General features: G+C 39.9%; 1 protein-coding gene across 4 annotated transcripts in view; it reads right to left on the bottom strand.

The window, feature by feature from the left end:
• Nucleotides 1-22,973, bottom strand: part of pcnt (pericentrin) — a 310,379-nt gene that overhangs the window by 180,701 nt on the left and 106,705 nt on the right. For 3 of the 4 annotated variants that reach the window (XM_072578712.1, XM_072578709.1, XM_072578711.1), the window contains 6 exons: nt 19,858-20,032; nt 17,416-17,546; nt 15,820-15,931; nt 9,794-10,061; nt 8,159-8,261; nt 4,841-5,042 (listed from right to left, as the gene is read on the bottom strand). In XM_072578712.1, the coding sequence (XP_072434813.1) occupies nt 4,841-5,042; nt 8,159-8,261; nt 9,794-10,061; nt 15,820-15,931; nt 17,416-17,546; nt 19,858-20,032 (991 nt within the window). The remainder of the gene's footprint in view (nt 1-4,840; nt 5,043-8,158; nt 8,262-9,793; nt 10,062-15,819; nt 15,932-17,415; nt 17,547-19,857; nt 20,033-22,973) is intronic. The other variant, XM_072578710.1, reaches the window with a different exon arrangement.

Below are 22,973 nucleotides of genomic sequence, written 5' to 3'. Positions count from 1 at the left end.
GGATGAGATGCTCTTTAAAGGATCGGTGCAGACTCAATGGGCCAAATGGTCTGCTCCCACACTATAGGGTTCTATGATTCTAAGGAGGAAATCAGTGCTCAAGTGTTCAAATCTTATTATGGCAGCTATGTTCAAATTGACAGTAGTCCAAGTCAGACTTTTGATAGCAGAACCTGTGCTACAGACTCATGCACATTCTACATAACTGACTTTACAACATGCAAAAATACAATACCAAAAATAACCCACAGAACTGCAGATGCTGAAAATCACAAACATAAAAATCATTGGAAACACTTAGCCAGTCTGGTAGCATCTGCTGAGAGAAAGTAGAGTTAATGTTTTGTGTTTGGAGGCCTTTCTTCATAATTGACTGTAGCAAGGAAATGGTTGGCATATATGTTGAAAATGGGGTGGGTGAGGAGGGCGAATTAGGTGGAGATGGAGCTCAGAGAAAGAACAATAATAGGCAGACAGAGGAACGGGTAAATAAAATAACAACTTTCTCCCAAGGAAACATTATACTACGATTGTTCAAAGGATGCAGTCATCATTAAGTATGTAGAAGTTTCACTTCCCCACCAATTGCCATGCTCGCTAACAATTGTACAAAAGGTTGACTGGAAAATTACAAACTGGTGCCTTTAGCCTGTCCCACAAATGTCCTATAAACTTTTCTTTTTAAACAAGCTTCTGGTCATCTACCCAGAAATCTGCTTATGTACCTCATGCAAAATTTTGTTTTGTCATGTTTCTGTGAAGCACTTTATGTTTTGTTATGTCAAATGCACCGAATAAATAAAAGTTGTTGTCGTTATTAATAGCAGATACTCCTAGTTCACTTGGAGCTTTGTAATCACTTGGGAACAGCAAAAAGAATTTACGTCGAAGAGAATAACGTCTGCAAAGTCGTCTCCAAATCATTTAGACAATAAGACATAGATCAGGAGACCAACTAGCCTGACTTACATTCACCACCCGACACCTGGAGGGAGAATGTCTTATCTTCTGCCTCAGGACCCTTCAACCCCAGGGCATCAATGTGGACTTCACCAGTTTCCCTCATTTCCCATCCCCCACCTTACCCCAGTTCCAAACTTCCAGCTCAGCACTGCCCTAATGACCTGTCAATCTTCCTTCCCACCTATCCGCTCCATCCACCTCTCCAACCTATCACCTTTACCCCCTTCCTCCATTCACCTATTGCACTCTCAGCTACCTTCTCCCCAGCCCCAGCCCCACCCCACCCCCCTCCCATTTACCTCTCCACCCCCAAGGCTCCCAGCCTCATTCCTGATGAAGGGCTCTGGCCCGAAACTTCGATTTTCCTGATCCTCGGATGGTGCCGGACCTGCTGCGCTTTTCCAGCAACACAATCTCAACACGTTTACAGACAACCCACTTCCTGTACTAGGTGCTCTTCACCCCCAGCTGAACAAGAAGTCTAGCTGCTTGCCAGTAAATCAGCAAACACTTCACAGATTAGCAATTTTGTCCATGGGTCTGCTAATAGAGCAAAGAATGCTCTTAAGTGGGAGCCCTGCTGCTCCTTCACATTTCCACATGAAATTTGCTCATAACACAAAATAATTTCTTCATTACTATACTTCATGAATTTTGATCAAATCATTCCAATGTTATACTTGCTGCTCTTGAAAGCTATCTGGGTAACAGAGTAATGAATCTCACAAACCTCCTCTGCACCTTTTTCAAGAGCTCATGGTTCTCTACAATGCACAAACACAAAGACGACAGTAACTCCCAAATTTTAAAAATCATGAGAATTTGTGCACTAAGTGCACTCCAATAATAAATCTGACCAACACCACTTAGGACTGGTATTTTCAGTCATAAAGCGTCTGCTAATGGTAATTTATAGTTAATGGAGGTTCAGAAAGGAAACCTACTCAAACAACGCCACAGATGGAGAGATGTGTCCAGAGACTTCTTTTGTTAAAATCAAAGTTAAATCAAATTTGACTCTAATTCACTGCATTCTCTTCTTTGCTGTTCATCTTCATGGTCTTTCCTTATATTTCAGAGACTAAGGAGATAAATCATTTGACCACGTGTTCAACAGATCCTGGATTCTCTGTTGATATTACAGCAACATGTCCGCTACGCACCTTACGGTCAGTCGCAACAGAATGTCATTTGTGGTTTTGAGAAAAGCCATTCCAGTACTATGCTAGATTGAAAATCTGACTGAAGAAAAACAATCATGGAACTGGGGGAAAGTGGTGCACTGATTCAGAAAGTAATATGTTCAAAGGCTTGAGAAATCAGGAAACAGGCAGTAATTTTTGAGTGCACAGGAACTCAAGAGTGGCTGCTTTTTTTGAGATGATGATGATGATGGCAGCAATATGAGTGGGAAATAGTAGAAGAAAAGTGAACCATTAACAGTATAAGCTAATTTGGGGCAGAGGTAAGACACAAAGTGGTTCACAGTTTAATTCAAATAGGATCAAGAGAGCAGCGGCTGTTTGTCACGAAGAAGAGCTCAAAAACAGTTACTGGAGAGCATGCGATAGAATCTACAGAAGGTAAGTTTAGGGCGAGGACAACAGGGGCAGGAGTCTTTCCTGATGGGCTAAGGAAAGGAATGAATATGGCAACAGCAGCAGAATGGATGGCCTTAATCCTTAAGTGAGCTCCTTGCACTCTCGGAGGAGACTGAAGCACCCGGAGGCAGATGCAGGGAGAACATGCAAATTCCACACAGACAAGCACCTGAAGCTAGAATTGAACCTGGGTCCCTGGCACTGTGAAGCAACAGTGCTAACCAGTGTGCTAGTGGTCCTTTGTTTAGTCTGTTCTTTCTCTTTCCTAATTGCTTCAGTCACAACATGGGGACTTCGATGTAGGGGAAGTCCAGAACTAGGAGTCACAGTCTAAGAATAAAGGATAAGCCATTCAGAACTGAGATGAAGAAGAATTTCTTCACTCAATGTTGTGAATCTGTGGAATTCTCTCCCACAGGAAGCTGTTGGGACCAGTTCATTATATATATTCAAGAGGGAGCTGGATGTGGCTCTTGCGGCTAAAGGAATCAAGGGGTAAGGAGAGAAAGCAGGAATGGAATATTGAGATTGCATGATCAGCCACGATCATACTGAAGAGTGCAGACTCGAAGGGCCAAATGGCCTACTCCTGCACTTGTTTTCTAAGGTTCTATGTATGAGTTCAAGTGGAGATGAGGGCATTAAAGACTGGAAACAGCCTGAGATTTAACAAGTTGGTAGCTGTAGACACATTTGATGAACTATAGGTTAAATATTTTCAAGTTGAACATTTAGTGGGAGGTGACTTGATGGAAAGCTGTTTCCAAGGATGGACACAGAAGAGGGTTTGGGAGTGGGCAAGGGTCTATAGGTAGACACTGAAGCCAGGAAACAATTGAAGTTGTTTTATCCATGATAGGAATGATAGTAGTGAGGCAATGCAAGATGACAAAATCAAGGGGGTAGCCTTGATATGGGAAGTACAAGTTATATGAAGGGAGAGTTTTAGACCGGAAAACATGGCAATGAACTAACAGGAAAGAGAAGAACTGAGCTAGAGGTTGAATGCACAGAAGACGAGAAATCATTCAATGCAGAGACTGAGAGGGGAAAGCAGGAAAGGTGTTTTAATGAAAATTTGAAGTGATATTTGGGTGAATGGAAGAGAACAAGGATTTTAAATTAGAGTTAGCTAAAGTGACTGCATGTATAGAATTGGAGGAACGACATTTGAGGTAAAAATACTCCTTGTATTTACCCCAGTAAGGAGGAAAGATTCTTAGACAGGGATAAACCAACCGCAGCTAACCAAGAAAGTTAAATAGAGTATTAAGTTGAAAGAAAAAGCATATAAGGAGATAAAAGTCACTGATAACCCTGAAGACTGGGATAAATTCAGCACCCAAAGGAGGAATAAAAAGAAATATGACACAAACTAATGGGGTTCAAGGCAGTTAAGTCCCTGGCCTTACTGGATTGCAACTAGGACCTAAAAGAAGTAATTACAAAGACAGCGGATGCATTAGTTGTAATTTTCCAAAAAACTGCTAGGTACTGGAGAAGTTGCCAAACTATTGAAGTTGGAAAATTGCTGTGATACCCCTATTTAAAAAGGGAGGCAGGCAAGCAGCAGGTAACTACAGGCCAAATAGCTTAGCATCTATTGCTGAAATATTGGAATAAGTTCCTAACGAAGAAAGGGCAGAACATTTGTAAAATCATAATCTAATCAAGCAGACTCAGCATGATTTTATGAAACCTGGACACCTTCTTCTATGTCCTTTATCTACTTCCATACCCAAGCATGTCATGACATGGGCGACTTTCAGCATCGCCAACCCATTTTTATCTACATATGGGTCCCCATTATCAGCTTTTTTTTCTCCCTGGCCTCTGACGTACTAACATCCAACCCTTTGTCTGTCTAAATGTTGTTCTCTTCTTCCTCTGGGCTCCATCTTTAACTACTCACTTACTTGTGCTCCACAACCTCAATCCTCAACATATACACCACTGTTTCTTAGCTACTAGCAGTTGTGAAGAAGGGACACTGGACCCAAAATGTTAACTCAGTTTTCTCTCCACTGATGCTGCCAGATCTGCTGAGTTTCTTCAGTAATTTCTATTTTTGTTTCATTCTTCAAGCATCTGCAGTTCTTTATTTCATTAAACTAGTTCAGTAGGCTCTACTATCAATCTCATTTAGATTAGTTCAAACTCTTAAATGATGCCCTGCGAGAGTGTGACATAGTGCTTATGGACTCAAAAGTTGGATTTTGTGCAACTGATTAGATTTCATGTATGCAAGTAAGCCATAGTTTTTGAAGGTTGCATGCCTTTAAGATGCTCCTCCGAGAGTCGATCTTGTAACTGAGCTAATTCTAGGCTGTGCTTTGTCTTCTGCTCTTCATTGTCTGTCAAGTATCTCTGTGAAAGTTCTACTTCAACCTTCTCCAACGCCTCCTTGTGCATCAAAGAGGTGGCCACCTCCTGCTTGTGTTTCTCCTCCAGCTGCAGCTGAAGGATTTTGATTTCTTCCTGAAAGTAGAACAAATACAAAATCAAATTGTCAACATAAAATGTTTCAAACAGTTATATACAATATTGTCTTCACACTGAAACAAAAATTCAAATACAAATGGAGTCACAGGTAGACAGGGTAGTGAAGGCAGCAGTTGGTACACTTGCCTTTATTCGTCAATGCATTGATATCATGTTGCAGTTGTGTAGGATGTTGGTTAGGACACTTTTGGTCTCCCTGATTTAGGAAAGATGTTGTTAAACTTGAAAGGTGCAGAAAAGATTTACAAAGATGTTGTTGGGGTTGGATGGTTTGCACTATAGGAGTGAATAGGCTGGGGCTATTTTTGCTGTAGTGTCAGAGGTTGAGGGGTGACCTGATAAAATCATGTAGGGGAATGGACAGATTGAAAAGTCCATGTTGTTTCCCCATGGTAGTGTGCATTGAGAGGGGAAAGATATACAGGTGACTTAAGGGGCAAACTTTTTCACACAGAGTTGTGCATGTGTGAAATGAGCTGCCAGAGCAATTGGAGGAGGCTGGTACAATTACAATATTTAAAAGGCATCCAGATGGATAGATGATTAGGAAAGGTTTAGAGGGATATGGGCCAAATGGGATTAGACTAATTTAGCATATCGGCTCAGCATGGGAAAGTTGGACTCTGAAGGGTCTGTTTACGCACTATACAAATCTATGATTCATTTCTTAAAACAAGGTTGACTTAAAAGGAATAAAGCTAAAAGGGCATCAAAAAAAATCTTCGAACTGCTACATGCGGTTCCGCCAAATTTGAGAACATGAGAGTAGGAGCAGGTCATCCACCCCATTGAGACTGATCTGCCATTGAATAATATTATGATTTATATATATTTTATCATTATGATTCTTTCTACACACTAATACTTCACAGTCTTAAAAAATATCAATGTTAGTTTTCATTTTATCACCAGCCTGTTTTGAGTGAGAGGGTGGGAGTAGAGACAGATACAGGTAAGGATACAAGAAATACTATTGACTCCTTTATTCATCTTCCAACACATCAGTTAACAACGATCTTTAATGCAACCCATTCTCCTAAGTTAACCCTTTTTCCCGCCACTCCCGCCACCGCCGCCCCCTCCCCCTCCTCCTCCCCCCCAACCCCACCCCGCATCATTCAGGTGAAGCTGTGCTACGTTTCTTTCCTGAGATGCAGTGACCAGAACTAAATGTTAAATTGAAGTCCAGGTGGTGTCAAACCAGATATCTGCACAGCTTTAACAGAACTTGCACGTTTTTGTAGTCCAGACCTCTTGAAATGAGTCACCATATCAGTAGCCTATTTCATGATAGTTTGTACTTTGGTCCAAGCTTTCTATACTTAGATCTCTCTACTCTTCGACCCAACAAGTCCACACCGACCCGCCGAAGCGCAACCCACCCATACCCCTACATTTACCCCTTTACCGAACACTACGGGCAATTTAGCATGGCCAATTCACCTGACCTGCACATCTTTGGACTGTGGGAGGAAACTGGAGCACCCGGAGGAAACCATCGCAGACACGGGCAGAATGTGCAAACTCCACACAGTCAGTCGCCTGAGTCGGGAATTGAACCCAGGTCTCTGCCGCTGTGAGGCAGCAGTGCTAGCCACTGTGCCACCGTGCCGCCCTAGCATCTAGGATTTTTTTGTTACATAGAATATACTTCAACTCATCTTCCATGGAGTTCAAGCAAATCACTGTCTGTAAATTCTACCTGTTAGTTTTACCCACTTTTTCAATGCTGATTTGGAACTTGCTGCTTTCATCTATGTCACTTATTGTCATCAACAAACCAAGATATATCATGTAATTATAAAGGACTGAGTGAAGATAAGATAGCGAAAAGATGTGAGTATAGATTCCTGGGAAACATCATTATTATTTTATCCATTGGAGTACACATCAGTTACCCTTACACCTGGTTTTCTAACTCTGAATCAAAACCACTCAGGTTGCATCCAACTTCAGGTATTCTAATTTTTGTTATGTCATGACGTGAAACCGTGCCAAATGCCTTTGGAAATCCACAAATACACCCTTTTCTACCAAGATTGTTACCTCATCAAATTTCAAACTACGTTCACTGAACTCAACTTTTGCTTTACAACTACACACAGGCTCCATTTGAACAGCAATTAATCTCTGAAAAGAGAGTAATAAGTTTATTATTATTCAGTTTTTCTTTTCTACTGTTCTAAAATAATGAAAGACATGGTATACAAACATCTACAAATAACAGGCCCTACTGGTTAGAGGGTGAGAAATTGGAGTTACACACCAGCATTCTCAAGTTACACAACGATAATTACATAGGCATAAGGACAAATATGACCCTAGAGGACTGGGCAGCAAGACTAAAACGTAGGATGGTTAAAGAGTGGTGACAGATGTTTAAGGAGATACTCAATTGCATCCCACTAAAATATATTCCAGAAAAGAAGAAAGATTGTAAGAAGGGAAAAGTGATCCACGGATCTGCAAAGATGTTAAAGATATTTCAAAGACAAAAACTAAGGCAGACCATAATGCAAAGTCAAGTAGGTGGCTGGAAGATTGGGAAACTTCTAAAGATCAACAAAGGGTTACTTAAAAATTCATAAGAAAAACAAAGGTAAAATAAGAAAGAAAACAAATGCAAAATAGAAAAAAAACTGATAGCATTGGGATATCTGGTCGGCATGGACGGGTTGGACCGAAGGGTCCATTAGACTCTATGATGCTAAAAGCTTGAATTTAAAAGGTAACGGGAAGTGATTATCTAATGGCCTTATCACTACACCATTAATCCAGGTATCCACGTAATGTCTTAGGGACCAGAGCTTGAATCCTGCCATAAGAGCTGATTATCAGGAAACACCCATTTGGTTCACTAATGTCTTTTAGGGAGGGAAATCTGCCATCCTTAACTGGTCTGACCTCCATGGGATTCCAGATCCACAGCAATGTGACTGACTCTTCACAATTCGAGATAGGCAACAAATGCCCATACTGCGTGAATGAATAAAAAAATTGGTTGAAGTGCATGTAGCTCCCTTCGAAGACAAGGCTAGGAAGTTGATGGTGGGCTGCATTAAATGACTAAATCAATATTTTGTTTCAGTTACCTTGTATTGTTCCAACTTTTGTGCCAACTCTTCCACAATATGAATCCGGTGTTGAAAGTAGTTCTTTTCAGCAAGATCAGAAAATGATAGCAAAGACAAACTGCTAAGAAACAAAATAGAAAAGCTTAAAAAGCCAAAACATTGGTATGCCCAACTAAATCACAGTGCACATTTACTTACACCAATAAATGTTGTCAACCTTCACGAAGTTTTGCTGCAATTATATAGGTCATTGAAGAGACCACACACAGAGTACAGTGCATATTACTCAAGAGATACATCTACCTTATATGGGCAATGAAGGCTTGCTAGATTAATTCCACAGTTGAGAAGGCTTACTGATGAAGAGAAATCAAGAATAACTAGTTTTTATGTTCTCTAGATTTTAAAAGAATAGGAGGGTCTCTGATTGGATGTGATTAAATATTTAGGTTTTGACAGGGCATGTACTGAGAGGCTGTTTTGTGTGGCTCAAAGGTTTTGAGCTGAGGAGGTAATTTCAGGATAAGGCATTGACCATTTAAAGATCAAAAAGAAAAACTTTTTCAGTCAGGGGACTGTGAATCTTTGGAATATTCTATTCCAGAAAGCTCTAGATACTAAATTAATCAGTATATTCATCTATAGGCATGATGGGATATGGGGGCTGAAAAGTCTAGAAAATGGAGGGGATGTAGAAGTTCAGCCATGATCTTCACGATTGGAGAAGGTGGTTTAATATTCCACAAAGGAGCCTCCTATTTAAGTTTCCTTCAAAGCCCATCAATAAACGCAAATCAGAACTTGTAGCCTCAAAGGCTTAAGCCTGAAATGTCGACTCTCCTACTCTTTGGATGCTACCTGACCTGCTACGTTTTTCTAGCTCCACACTTTTTGACACTGTCACATTACAAGTCGAGTATAAATTGCTTTTTGGTTGGTTTTGGAAGATGCTCTAAGAAACTCTCTCAAGAACACATTCTGTGAACGCCTTGGGCCACACAAGCTGTAAACATTATTGGAGATGTGTTTGCCCTGGAGCACACAAACATCCAAAAGCTCCTATGCACAGTAGCTGCTTTAATATGTGGCTTATAAATGAACTATTTAATTTATTACATGTTTCCTTTTTTTTTGTGTCTGTTATTAACCCTACTACCAGTTGCTATACTACTTTAAACCTTAAGAATAGAGCAGATCTTAACTACTTGTCAAATTTGCACCAAGTAATAAGTGTCTTCCCCTAAAGTAAAATAAGAAGAAATTGCAAACTGTCAGCACCAAATCTCCAGGTCTTCCTTTCACTTATTCTTCTAACTGATGCTAATTGTCTGCATTCTCTTTTCTTTCACCCTGAACATCTAAGAACCCAATGCAGTCATACCTGATCTGATTGCGTAGAACAACAAAGGAGAAGAATTAAGAAGAAAGGTGCTCTTGTTTTGCATTATATCACTCTACACTGCAAACAGGTTCCTTACAATGACATTCTTTGGTTGACAGTGAAAATCCTGCTATGGGTAACCTTGTTTACTGCTCAAATCATGAAAAAATTATGAGTTGCCTAAATTAAGCCCAAAACCTTAAAAAGTATTATGACATTGGAAACAGAATGAACCAAATGAAATGCATAACCACTGTGATAGTCTCTTTTACCTTGGCTCTACAGTCTGATTCAAACTGAGCTCAGATTCAAGGCCAAAAGGCTGTCTCAGGTCTTCCTGAAGGCGCTGTTCTAGTTGTGCAACTTCCTCACTGTTTTTCTCTTTCATGTCTTTCAGTTTTTCTTCAAAGTAACTTTTTAGCTGCTCCAGCTCACAAAAATGTTGTTTTTGTAATTGCTCTCGCTGTTGAGTGAGTTCTTCTTTGAGACTTTTGATATCTTCCACTTGAGATGTACGAGCCAGCAAATGTTCCTTGAATTCTGTTTATAAAAATACAGATTTTAAAAACATATAAATGCCCATCATGTATGATAAACATGAGAGTTGCATTCGTATAAATCTGTCTGAAAATAACACCCTGTTAACCTATACTAGTAATGTGATTTGAATGAAAGTTGAATCAAAAGTCAGGATCCCCCCGCCACTGGGATGTAGCTACCAGTTTAGCTTACCAAAATAGCAACAAGTTTATTGTTTATGGTACTGGTTCCATCTAAACTCTGTTTGAAAAAACCTAACGTCACAATATTTGTACTCAAATTCAAAATATAGCTATTAAAATTAATCAATTAAGGAGCATCCAGGAGGATTTTCTAGAGCAGTATGTAAATAGTCCAACTTGGGAAGGGGCCATTCTGGACCTGGTGTTGGGGAATGAGCCTGGCCAGGTGGTTAAAGTTTCAGTAGGGGATTATTTTAGGAATAATGATCACAGTTCCATAAGCTTTAGAATACTCATGGATAAATAAGAGAGTGGTCTTAAAGGAAGAGTGCTAAATTGGGGGAAGGCCAACTATAGCAAAATTCAGCAGGAACTAGGGAATGTGGATTGAGGCAGCTGTTTGAAGGTAAATCTCCATTTGACATGTGAGAGACTTTTAAAGAGGTTGATTAGAGTGCAGGAGAGTGTCCCTGTGAAAATGAGCAATAGAAATGGCAAGATTAGGGAACCATGGATGGCAGGTGAAATTTTGAGACTAGCTAAGAGGAAAAAGGAAGCATACATAAGGTCTGGGTGACTGGAGACAGACGAAGCTTTGGAACAATATCGGGAATGTAGGACCATCTGAAATGAGGAATTAAGAGGGCTAAAAGGGGTCATAAGATATCTTTAGCAAACAGGGTTAAGGAAAATCCCAAAGCTTTTTATTCATTTATAAGGAGCAAGAGGGTAACTGCAGAATGGATTAGCCCACTCAAGGACAAAGGAGGAAAGTTATGCTCCGAGTCAGAGAAAATGGGCGAGATTCTTAACGAGTACTTTGCATCAGTAATCACCAAGGAGAGGGACATGATGGATGTTGAGGTTGGGAATAGATGTTTAGTTACTCTAGGTCAAGTTAGCATAAGGAGGGGCGTGTTGCATATTGTAAAAGGCATTAGGTGGACAGGTCCCCAAGTCCAAATGGAATCTATCCCAGGTTGCTGAGGGAAGTGAGAGGGGAAATAGCTGGAGCCTTAAAGATACCTTTGCAGCAACCTTGAATATGGGTGAGGTCCCAGAGGATTGGAGATTTGCTAATGTTGTCCCCTTGTTTAAGAAGGGATAATCCAGTTTATTAAAGACCGGTGACCATGACGTCTGCGGTAGGGAAGCTGCTGGAAAAGATACTGAGTAGTAGGATATTTACCCATTTGGAAGAAAATGGGCTTATCAGTGACAGATAACATTGTTTTATGCAGGGTAGGTCATGTCTTACCAATTTAATAAAATTCTTTGCGCAAGTGAGAAAGTTGATTGATGAGGGAAGGGCTCTAGATGTCATCTACATGGACTTCAGTAAAGCTCCCCATGGTACATTGATGGAGAAAGTGAAGTTGCATGGGTTCCAGGGTGTAAAGCATGGATGGATAAAGAACCCACTGGGCAACAGGAGAACAGAGAGTAATAGTGGAAGGGAATTTCTCAAAATGGAGAACTGTGACCAATGGTATCCCTATAGTGTTAATAAACTAAGTTTAATTCCATATACATAATACACTTGCAGCTAAAAAATTGATTAATTTCCTGCCACCAGCAGGACAGAGTGACCATCATGCAGAGTGGTACTCTAGTGGAGATTAATTAACATATAGATTGAGAATCAATTTGTTCTCTCCCCACACTAGGAATAGAAATTTTCTTCAAATGTAAATGTCAAAACTGGATGTGCAGAAAATGATGATTATAAAGACAAAAAGCAAGTAAAATCTGCAAGATCTAAGGGTAGAATGGATCATGCCCAAATGAAATGTATTAAAGGGACAAAACAGCAACAAGGCTATAAACAATTCCTAAAAACAATACAAGTCAAACAATATAGCCATGTGAGGTAGGGGAAAGAAAAAGAAGCTCAAGGAAGGTATAACACCTGTTCAATTCCAATACACAATCTCAATAAATAGATATGCCAAAGGTAATTGAACTTTCAAATATTGCATGGCAATGATGAGGAAGAATAGTAGCCCTTCTCTGGCTAATTAGTTTCCCAATGTGTGAATCAGCAAGATTGAAGTATAGCAGAATGAAGATGCAATGACATACCAGTATAATACTATTCATGAACTAGTCAATGCTGGGAAGTCCAGATGGGGCTCATCAGGAGGCCTAAAGCATAATTAGAGGGACTGCCACTTAAGTTACTTCATTTACATGAATTCAGATTGATAGCAGATCCATATTATAACGGAGAGTTTATTTGTGCTCCACATCATACTCAAAATTTGGTGCAGTTTTTGAAGTCAGACTTGACTGGCGAAACACAGGATTGGTCAAAAGAAAGTTGACAATGGGAGGAATGTTTTGGAGACTGCAATAATTTAAATGGGTAGACAAACAAACTGCAACTTACAGATATAGATGTCCATCTACACTGCCAAACTTTACTATAAATGGACCCTGTTTATGAGGAACAGTGCCTTTTAATTATTCTGAATGCAAGACCCAATTGTTTCAACTGAAATCAAAACCTATTAGGACTCCACCTTCGCAGATAATCCCTTGGTATCAAGGATGACTTGTTTCCACTCCACATTGATGGGTTGAAATTCATAGCAGGTCGAATACATAATCTAGACTTTGTAAATATCAGAAAACTCTAACTGAAATGCAGAGTTTGAGGGTCTCCTTCAATGACTTGCAGGGCAGGTGTGCTTCAAGGGATAAGTACATTTGGAAGTTTATGCACGGACATTCTGATGCATATTCCTGAAGTCTCTCGATACTTCTCATGCATTCTTGGATGGGCCTTCTCCAGTTTTGAACAGTCACAAACGTGGGTCTCGACAGCTGTATTTAAGCACTGCAGAGATACTGAGAGGGAGCTGGACAGCACGCTTTCAATGGTGCATCTGTAGACGTTGATGAGGGTTCTTATGGACATATCAAATCAATCAAAACAATTAAAAGAACATTGTCAGGAATGAAAGATTTGAACTACAGGTAGAGACTGAATAGGCTGCAAGTTTCCTATGTGTGTCGGAGGTTGAGGGGTGACTTTATAGCGTTTAATAACATCATAAGGGACATAGATAGGGTGAAAAACCAAAGTCATTTTCCCAGGGTAGGGGACTCCAAATCTAGGGTGATAGATTTAAGTTGAGGGGGAAAGGTATAAAAGGAACCTAAGAGGCAATGTTTTCATGCAGACGGTGGGAAGTGGCAAAGGCTGGTACAACTAAAACATTTCAAAAGGCATCCGGATGGTTATATCAATAGAAAACATGTACAGGGATATGGGCCAAATGCTGACAAATGGGACTAGATTAATTTTGGAATATCTGGTCGGCATGGACAAGTTTGATCAAAGGGTCTGTTTCTGTGCTGTAGAACTCCAAGTCTGTAAAAAGCAAAGAACTGTGGATGCTGGAAGTCTGAAACAGAAACATAAACAGCTGGGAGAAACTCAGCAGGTCTGACAACACGCAGACAGAAAGAAGAGTCAATGTTCTTCACAACTGATTGTAAGTAAGTAAAGATTGGCATATGCACTGAAGAATTGGGACGTCGGGGGGGGGAAATCAATTGGTGGACAAGGAGAGAGGGAACTGCAGCCGGGCAGACAAAGCAATGGATAAATGGTGAGCTGGATGGGGGGGGTGGGGGGGGTGGGAAATAGACACTGCTACTGGAAACCATTAGTGGATGAAAATGAATGAAATCAGGCAAGGAGATTACAACATCTGGTGCATGGGGATAGTGGAAGGACATGGATGAAGTGTACCAAGCACTAAAATTATTGAACTTGGTGTCCTTTGGCTAAAGGGTTTCCAGGCACAAAATGAGATGCTATTCTTCCAGCTTGTGTTGAGCTACTACAGCACTGCAGCAACCTGGAAATAGAAATGTTTGCAAGGGAACACGGTGTTGCATTAAGTAATAGGCCACTGTAATCTTGGCATCATTTCTGCAGACTTGGGCATTCTGCAAAACAGTTGGCTGGTCTGTGTTTCGTCTCCCCAGTGGAGAAAAGACCACATTGTGAGTAGCATCAACTATACCAATGTACATCGAGACAACGAGAGAGATACCCTTTGTGTCTGAAAGCAAAACTTCAAAGTATCTCTGACTTGGACCATACGGGAAAATCCAAGACTACAGGAACTTGCGAAGAACAGTGTTGCAACGATGTTAGCCATGAGAAAGATCAAGTGCTACTGCTTAAGATAAGTTGCCAGAATAAACACTCCACACTAACTAATAAAATTCTATTATTGGTTTAGCCAGTCAAGGAGAGTAACTTTCCAATGACAGCCAATGTTTTATAATCAAAGACCATAACATTTGTTTGCTCTTTAGGCTTTGAAAACCTCAAACAGATGGCTGGATTGCTTTAAGTAGCAATTGTTATTGACCTTCTAAAACCCTAATGCAAAGAATTGAGGTAACCACAAAGATAATGACGACACAGCAGGTAGGAATAAACTATTCAGCTCCTCAAGGTCAACTAGGTCAAAGCTTACTTGTTTGCCTTAATCATATCTGCCCACCTTCATGTCCAATCTTAAACAGACTTGCCCAATGAAAAACAGATTAAGCTCAGTTCTACAGTTTTTAACTAACTTAACCTGAGTACCAGGTATAGTCCCTAACATCATCCTTTAATTGGCAAAATCCAATTTTGTGCTCCCTTGCTCTGGACTATCACACCAGATATTCAGAACTTCAAACCAAAACATTCTCTCAAAAGGAAAAATGGTTTGTGAGGTTGATTACTACATTGGCACATGCCAATCAAACAGATAATAAAATAACTTAAGCTATTACCTCATTGCAATATTTAAACAAGAAATAGTTTTTCTTTCTATACCAGCAAATTCTTCAATTAAACACTTTAATTATATGAGCAATAAAGCTTCTATATTCCAAGAAATGCAAGCCAAACTTAAGCAACCTACCTTTGTAGTTTAACCATTTTTTAAACTCTCCAATATAAAACATCGATGCAAAAAAAGTTACATTCATGAAACTCTACTTGTTTTATCTGCTCTTTCCATAATTAACAAACTCTAAAATACTGAACACTCAAAAAGCAATGTCTTTTCTCAATCTCAAGACGACTCATATAATTTGATGCAGCGCAACAGTAAGAAGCTAATAAAGTCAAGACAATGTGAAATTGCAAAACTGCAACTTGCCAAGCACTTTAATGTCCTTTTTTGATCTTTATGTGACACGTTCCCCTCTCCATATTAAGCAAGACATTGAGTACACACTAATACCTGGAGGATACATTGATTATTCAACTTGGAGGCATTCAAAATGAATGAAAAGATACAAACACATCATGATATCTTACCCCTCTGGTTGAGGACAATCTCACCAATTCTAATTTATTATTGCATATATTGCAGAGTTAGCAAATTCACAAATTTGAAACAGATAACTTCTTTGAACACCACAAGAGCATATTCAGTGTTTTATCAAACAAACATTCATTTTCCATTGCATTTGAAACACATGCTACTACATTGTGGCATGCTTAAACTCAGGTGTTTGTCTTAGCATTCACTGAAACAGAAATCACACAAAAGATTTACCAATAAGTTCTTCATGACTGGTCCTTGACCTCTCAAGCTGAGACCAGAGGTGCACAATCTCCTGCTCAGAACGCAATTTTAATTCATCGTAGCTCTTTTGTAATTTCTCCATCTGTCAAATAAAAACGTGGTACAATGTTGTCCAACAGACTGAATCATTGACTTATCTCTTATTCCAGTTCCACTTAGAGAACAAATAGTTCCAAAGTTACTAATGCTGAAATTTACTCTCTATATACTGCAGGGTGGGATTCCATAGCATTACAGATTCACACAGTATTAAATAGTTGTTTTAAATTTGCTTTTTCAGACTACTGGAGTTTCCTCAATGACAGGAGAAGACAAAAAAAGAATAACAGCAGTTCCCAGAAAAGATGGTGGCTATGCTTTCACGCAATTTCAACAAATAGTCTCCGAGGAAATCTGCAAAATCAAACATTTAGACAGATACAGACCATTCCAAGATAGCCCGGATACTTTAACTGCTTCAGTGTAGTTACAAATATCACAGAGCCCTTAGTTTTGACACTGCGATTAATAGTTTTTAAGAAAAAATACAGAAAATCATCGTGGCATGGTATAGCCACAAGACTAACGCTGGTGAGGTAGGGACAGGTTGAAAGTAAAGAAAGCACTTGGTTTGTTTACTTTGTGCAGATGTAGCATTTCCTCTAGTCTTTTTATATTCTTTGGATGGCAACAGAATTATGAATTAACCAACTAAGTTCTATGACCAATTGTTTGGTCATAGATTCAACAGCCACTTGAAAAGGGAAGCAGAATGTTGGTGTGCATGACATGTGAGGCAAGAATACCAAAGGCAACATGATTAAAGATTAAAATCTCAAAATGGGTAGCAATGCCCTCACATTTTCACATATTCAGGCATAGCCAGAAAAATTACTTCAAATGCTTATGCTTCCCATGCTGTTACCCCTCAAGAATCCTGCAGAGATACCTCTAGTCGACTCCAATTTGCCCTTTGGAAACTTCAGCAAAATCATCATCAAAACACTCGTACAATTAAAACATTCAGTTCTACTTGGCATCGCTTCTCTTGATCTGCTTGCCTGCGTTCCTCATCATAAATCCCATTCCAGTGTCACTGACTCCATCACTCTGCTTAAACAGTGTAGTGTAATGCTGGAAAAACACAGCAGGTCAGGCAGCATCCGAGGAGCAGGACAATCAATGTTTCAGGCATAGGCTTTTCATAAGGATTCCTGATGAAATTCTTTCTTCTGTTGAATATGTCAACTCAACAATACTCTCCCTTTTCTCTCGCATGTTTTTACCACTTCTCATTAAAGATGTTCGATAAAAAAAACCTCTGACTCAATTTTTATTTACTTCTCCTAATATCTCCTTAAGTGCTTAGTATCAAATTATGTTTGTTAACTTTCAAAAAATACCTTTAGATGTTGCACTGCACCAAAGATGTGATATGATTATAAGGTGCTGTGTACTAAGCAAGGAATTATCTTCAGATGAAATCTCAAAAATGAATTAGACATTAGACATAGAAAAGGTGGTGTTACAAAACTTGCCCTTGAATTATAAACAAGATTTCTAACCTCACTAATAAATTTTACTCACCTCTTCATGATGGTCCTTCTCTTTTTTATCAAATTCCTGCATCAGCTCCTGTTTCTGTTGAAATTCTACTTCAAGTTGATCCTGAAGCTTTGACAAACTGGATTGGAGACTCTCCAAGTTTTGATGTTCATCTTTAACAGAACATGATTGCATAAATGTCACTGCACTGTTTTCTGAATATTTTTGCAGCTACGTAAGCACTTGGAAAATGAAAATTTAAGTCATACTGGTAAAGGATAGTCCAGGGTTCTAAGCTGGCATGTTGCGAGGGTAGATTATAACAAGACATATAAAATGATCTAACTGCATTTTTAAAATGGATATTTGATAACATTGTTTGGAAGTGTAAAAATGGAAAGTTTCTGTTTTCAAGTAACATCATTACCTGGATGAGTTCCAAATTAACAAAGATTATAATTACATTTGAGGAGACACACCTTCTAAACCCATGACCACTTCCATCGAGAAGGACAAGGGCAGCAGATAGACAGGAACAACAACACCTACAAGTTTTCCTCCAAACCACTCACCATCCTGACTTGAAAACATACCACCATTCCATCGTTGTCTCAGGGTCAAAGGCCAGGAAGTCCCTCCTTAATAACATTGTGGGTCAACCTACAGTATGTAAACTGTAGTGGTTCAAGAAGGCAGCTTACCACCATCTTCTCAAGGGCAAAGTAGGGTCAGTCAATAAATGTTGGCCAACCAGTGACACCCAAGTCCCACAAATGAGTAAAACAAAGATCCAATCAATATAGCCAAAAACTCTTTGGATTTACTGAATTCTACATATTTTCTATACCAGCTTGAACTATTTGCTTGAAGCTAGTTAATTATCCATCCAAATACAAAGAAACAAGGATCTGAAAATTATCTTTTAAATGACAAATATTCAATGCACTCTTCACACATACAGAAATAGATGAAATATATCATGAAAAATCACAGACTCACCATCAGTGGGGAATTTTGACACTCTTAAGAATAAGGCAAGGAAAGGTTTAAACTTTTCCACTAGAGCAGATAATTAAGCATACATTTTCAGCTAACAGGACAATTGGATTCTTTCAAAATGGTCTCAAGCCTTTATTTATACCTGTGGGCATTTAATCAACCCCTACTGCAACTTTGAAGCAACAAGAATCCTAAATTACAATTTAAGATTGCCGTGATGACCAGTGATCAACACTTATTAAATGAAAAAGCTATGATAACTTGTCAGTCAAGAGCTTGTTTCTATCATTTGTCAATCAGCAAAATTCTTTGCACTGGAATATTTAAGAACCAAATTTAATACAGAACAGAAGGAGGCTGAATCAAGTTTGTGCTCGCTCTGTTAAGCAATCCACTTTGTAGTATACCCCCAATTTACCATTATCGCTCTGCATGATTAGCTCTCAAGTGCCCATCCAATTTACCATGAAAATCATTGATTGCCATCACTTTCATAATGAGTTCTAGATCATCACCACTTACTTTGTAAAATAATTTTTTCCTCACATCCATGCATTTCTTGATCAAAAGATAAGTCTGTATCATTTAGTTCTTGGCACATCAGCTAACGGGAACATCATTTTTGACTAACATATATAAACCGATATGATCTTAATCATAAACCTCTATCAAATATCGTCTCAAATTTTGTCCTCTGGAGAACTCCTTTCTTCAACCTTGCACTGTAGGTAGCACCCAGGCTTGGGCTCATAAACCGAAATTACCAGTCTCACCACATAAGTACCAGGAAATTACCATCTAAAACAAAAGAGAATCTAATCATCTTCTGCTGAAAAATGTGTTGCTGGAAAAGCTGGAAAATCCTGAAGAAGGGCTTATGCCCGAAATGTCGATTCTCCTGCTCCTTGGATGCTGCCTGACCTGCTGCGCTTTTCCAGCAACACATTTTTCAGCTCTGATCTCCAGCATCTGCAGTCCTCACTTTCTTCTAATCATCTTTTGCCAACATTCAATGACATTATCATTGCTGAATCCTCCTGCTGTAGGTTGTACCTACATCTTAAGGACTGCAGTTGCTTAAGAAAGTAGCTCATTATCCCCAATTCAAGGGCAATTAGGACAAGCAATAAACGCAGGCCAAGCCAGTGATCAACAATTTTTAAATGTCCTCATCGCTGGAATTTTCAAAATCTCCTTTGAACACTTTCAATGACCTTCATATCTTTCAAAAAGTGTCATCTTAGAATTAGCTGCAATATAACTCAAGTTGCAAAATAGTTCTGCAATAATTTATTTTTAATAAAATGGCAGGAAAGTTAAATTCCAGAAGGAAAATAATTAATTTTTTGTTTAGGTTCTGTGGTTTAAATGACATGAAATAAAGAGATACACAGAAACAGGCCTAACGGTCTAAATTGGCTTTTACGCCCCACTTGAGCTTCCTCTCATCCTTTTTTCTAACTTATCAGCATGATTTGCTCTTACTTTTCTCCATAACTTGACGCTTCTCTATTTCATTATGGATTGCTTCAAGTTCCTTCTGTAGGTTCTCCACCTTCTTGCTCCACTCTTTCAGTTCGGTTTGATGCTGTGCAGACATTATCTGCTCCTGTTTCTCAACACACTGCCTGCAATCCTCTTCCCACTCCTTTTGCATGCTCTGTGGGAATAAAACAGTTTGCTGTCAATATTCACCATTATCTCACTATTGAAATTTATTTTTATATTGTGTATTTATCATTAACAATCTTGGAACATAAAGCTGCAAGAGCAATATCAATAAAAAACACTTCTGACACCAAGCCATAGGAAGAGATAGTGGACAGATGGGTGAAAGCTTGGTCAAGGAGTCAGATTTTGAAGTAGTAATGAAGAAAGGAAGAGTTTTAGGTGGGGAAGTTTGGAGCTTGAGTTTGAAGGTAAGACCACAAATGGTGGAACAGTTTTTTAAAATAATATTTACGGCCTATGTATGTTGTTAGCTAAGCCAGCATTTATTGCCTGGAGAGCAGTTACATGTCACTTTGTCTTGTATCTGGAGATGTGTGTAGGCCAGACCAGGGAAGGACGATAGATTTCCTTTCCTAAGGAACATTAGTGAACCTGATGGACTTTAATGGAAATCGGTAGTGGTTACACAGTAACCATTAAACTAGCTTTATATTTCAGAATTTCATTGAATTCAAATTTCACCAGCTGGGAATGATGGAATTCAAACCCTTATCACCAGGATATTAGCCTGAAGTTCTGGATTACTAGTTCAGTGATGCTACCGCTACACCACAACCTCCTCTCAAAATTATCATGGACACGAGAGGCCAGAAAGAGTGCAGAGATCCCAGAGTTGCAGCTGTGGAAGAGGGTAAGGAGAGTCAAGGGGGTTTAAAAACAAGAAACAGGAATTTAAAGTTGACATGTTGGCAGATCAATTAGTCAAACAAGCACAGAGGCAATAGACAAATGAGATTTAAAGCAAACTAAGATACAGGTGGGAGAGATTGTATGGGACAAACTGGACACGGCTGGTTTATACTTAGGAATTCCGAAGCAAGTAGTTCACCTCAGTCTGCCCAAATCAGTTCACCAGCAACAAGAGTCAAGTCAGATAACGATCCTGTGCTTTTCCTCTCAGCTTAAAAACAGAAGCTGAAACAGGAGAATCCTTCACAGAAAGTAGCACAATGCTGGTCTGAGGCACCAGGACTACTTGGAATTGGTGGACTGGACCATATTCAAGAACTCAGCAAGCAACATTGACGAGTACATCACCACCATCAAGGTCTTCAGGATCAAGTGCCTGGAGGACAGCATGCCAAAGGAGCCAATTTGAGTTTTCCCCAATCAGAAAACCCATTACCCACTGAAGGCCAGGCATGCAGCATTCAAGTTGGACAAAGTTGGAAAATCTAGATAACAACTGGGATCCTCAGCTTCCTGACCCACAGACAACAATCAGTGAAGATAGGCAATAGCACTTCCCCTACAATAACCCTCAACACTTACACCTTGCAATGATGTATTCTCAGCCCCCTACTGCACTCCCTGCATACCTACAATTGTGTAGCCAAATTCCAAAAGAATGCAATCTACAAAATTTGCTGACAACATCAACATGGTAGGACGATATCAAGCAATGATGAGTCAGAACACTGAAAGGAGATAGAGGGTTTGGTGTCGTGGTACAACGACAACAGCCTCTTTCTCAATATCGACAAAACTAAAGTTGAGTTCAGGAAGAAAAAAGGAGGACACGCCGCCATCTATATCAACGGAGCAGAAGTGGAGAGGGTTCAGTGTGTCAAGTTCCTGGGAGTGACACCTGCCCTGGACTTCCCACATAGATGACGTGGTCAAGAAAGCACAACAACGCTCTTCTTCCTCAGGCAGCTCGGGAAAATTGGCATGTCCATAAGGATCCTCACGAACCTTTACAGATGCACCACAGAAAGCAAACCATTTGGGTGCATAACCACATGGTACAGCAACTGCTCTGCCCAGGACTATAAGAAACTACAGAAGATGGTCTGGACTGGTCTGCGCACAATCTCAGAAGCCAACCTCCCATCCATGGACTCCATTTGTACTTCTTGTTAAGCAGAAAGGCTGCTAACATTGAAGATACCTCCCATCCTGGTAATGCTCTCTTCCATCAGGCAGAAGACACAGAAGCTCAAATATGCACCAACAAGTTCAAAAGCAACTTCTTCCCTGTCATTATTAGACTGCTGAATGGACTCTAACTTCAAATAATTTTGCTCTTGCTAATACTGACCTTGCTTTGCGCACCTCCTGTGTAGTTGTAACCTGTATGCTTCATTCTAAGTACCCTATGATCTGTATGTCCTTGTTTGCTATGGTCTGCCTGTGCTGCTTGCAAAACAAAGCTTTTCATTCTACTTAGATAGATGTGACTACAATAAATTAAATTAAATTAAACCAAACTTGCCTGACAAAGTGGAAATCCAACTGTCTGGAAGTTCAACACTTTCCAGATCAAAGCTGTCCAGTCAATCAGCATTCATTCACTACCTTAAACATTCACTCCCAGAATGGCGGTGTGTATCATCTGCAAGATACACTGTAGTGACTCAACAAGCCTCTTGGACAACATCTACATTGCGGGGACAGGTTGCCAACTCGCAGAACGTTTCAGGGAATATCTCTGGAACACACGCATCAAATAACCCCACCACCCTGTGGCCAACCACTTCAACTCCCTCTCCCACTCTGCCAAGGACATGCAAGTCCTGGACTTCTTCCACCTCCAAATCCAAGCCACCTGATGCCTGGAGGATGAATGCCTCATCTTCCACCTTGGGACCCTCCAACCACACAGCATGATCAACTTCACCAGTTTTCTCATCTCCACTCCCCCCACTTCACCCCAGATCCAAACCTCCAACTCGGCACCGCCCTCTTGAACTGTTCCACCTGTCCATCTTCCTTCCCTCCGACCCATCACCATCACTCCCCACCTGCATCTACCTTTCGCATTCCCAGCTACCTTTCCCCATCCCCACCCTCTTCTATTTCTATTTCAAACTCCTTCCCAAGCCCTACCCCTCACATTCCTGATGAAGGGTTTATGCCTGAAATGTCAA

The sequence above is a fragment of the Chiloscyllium punctatum genome, chromosome 10 (assembly GCF_047496795.1).
Source record: "Chiloscyllium punctatum isolate Juve2018m chromosome 10, sChiPun1.3, whole genome shotgun sequence".
NCBI lineage: Eukaryota > Metazoa > Chordata > Chondrichthyes > Orectolobiformes > Hemiscylliidae > Chiloscyllium > Chiloscyllium punctatum.
This window is presented reverse-complemented; position numbering and strand designations above follow the sequence as displayed.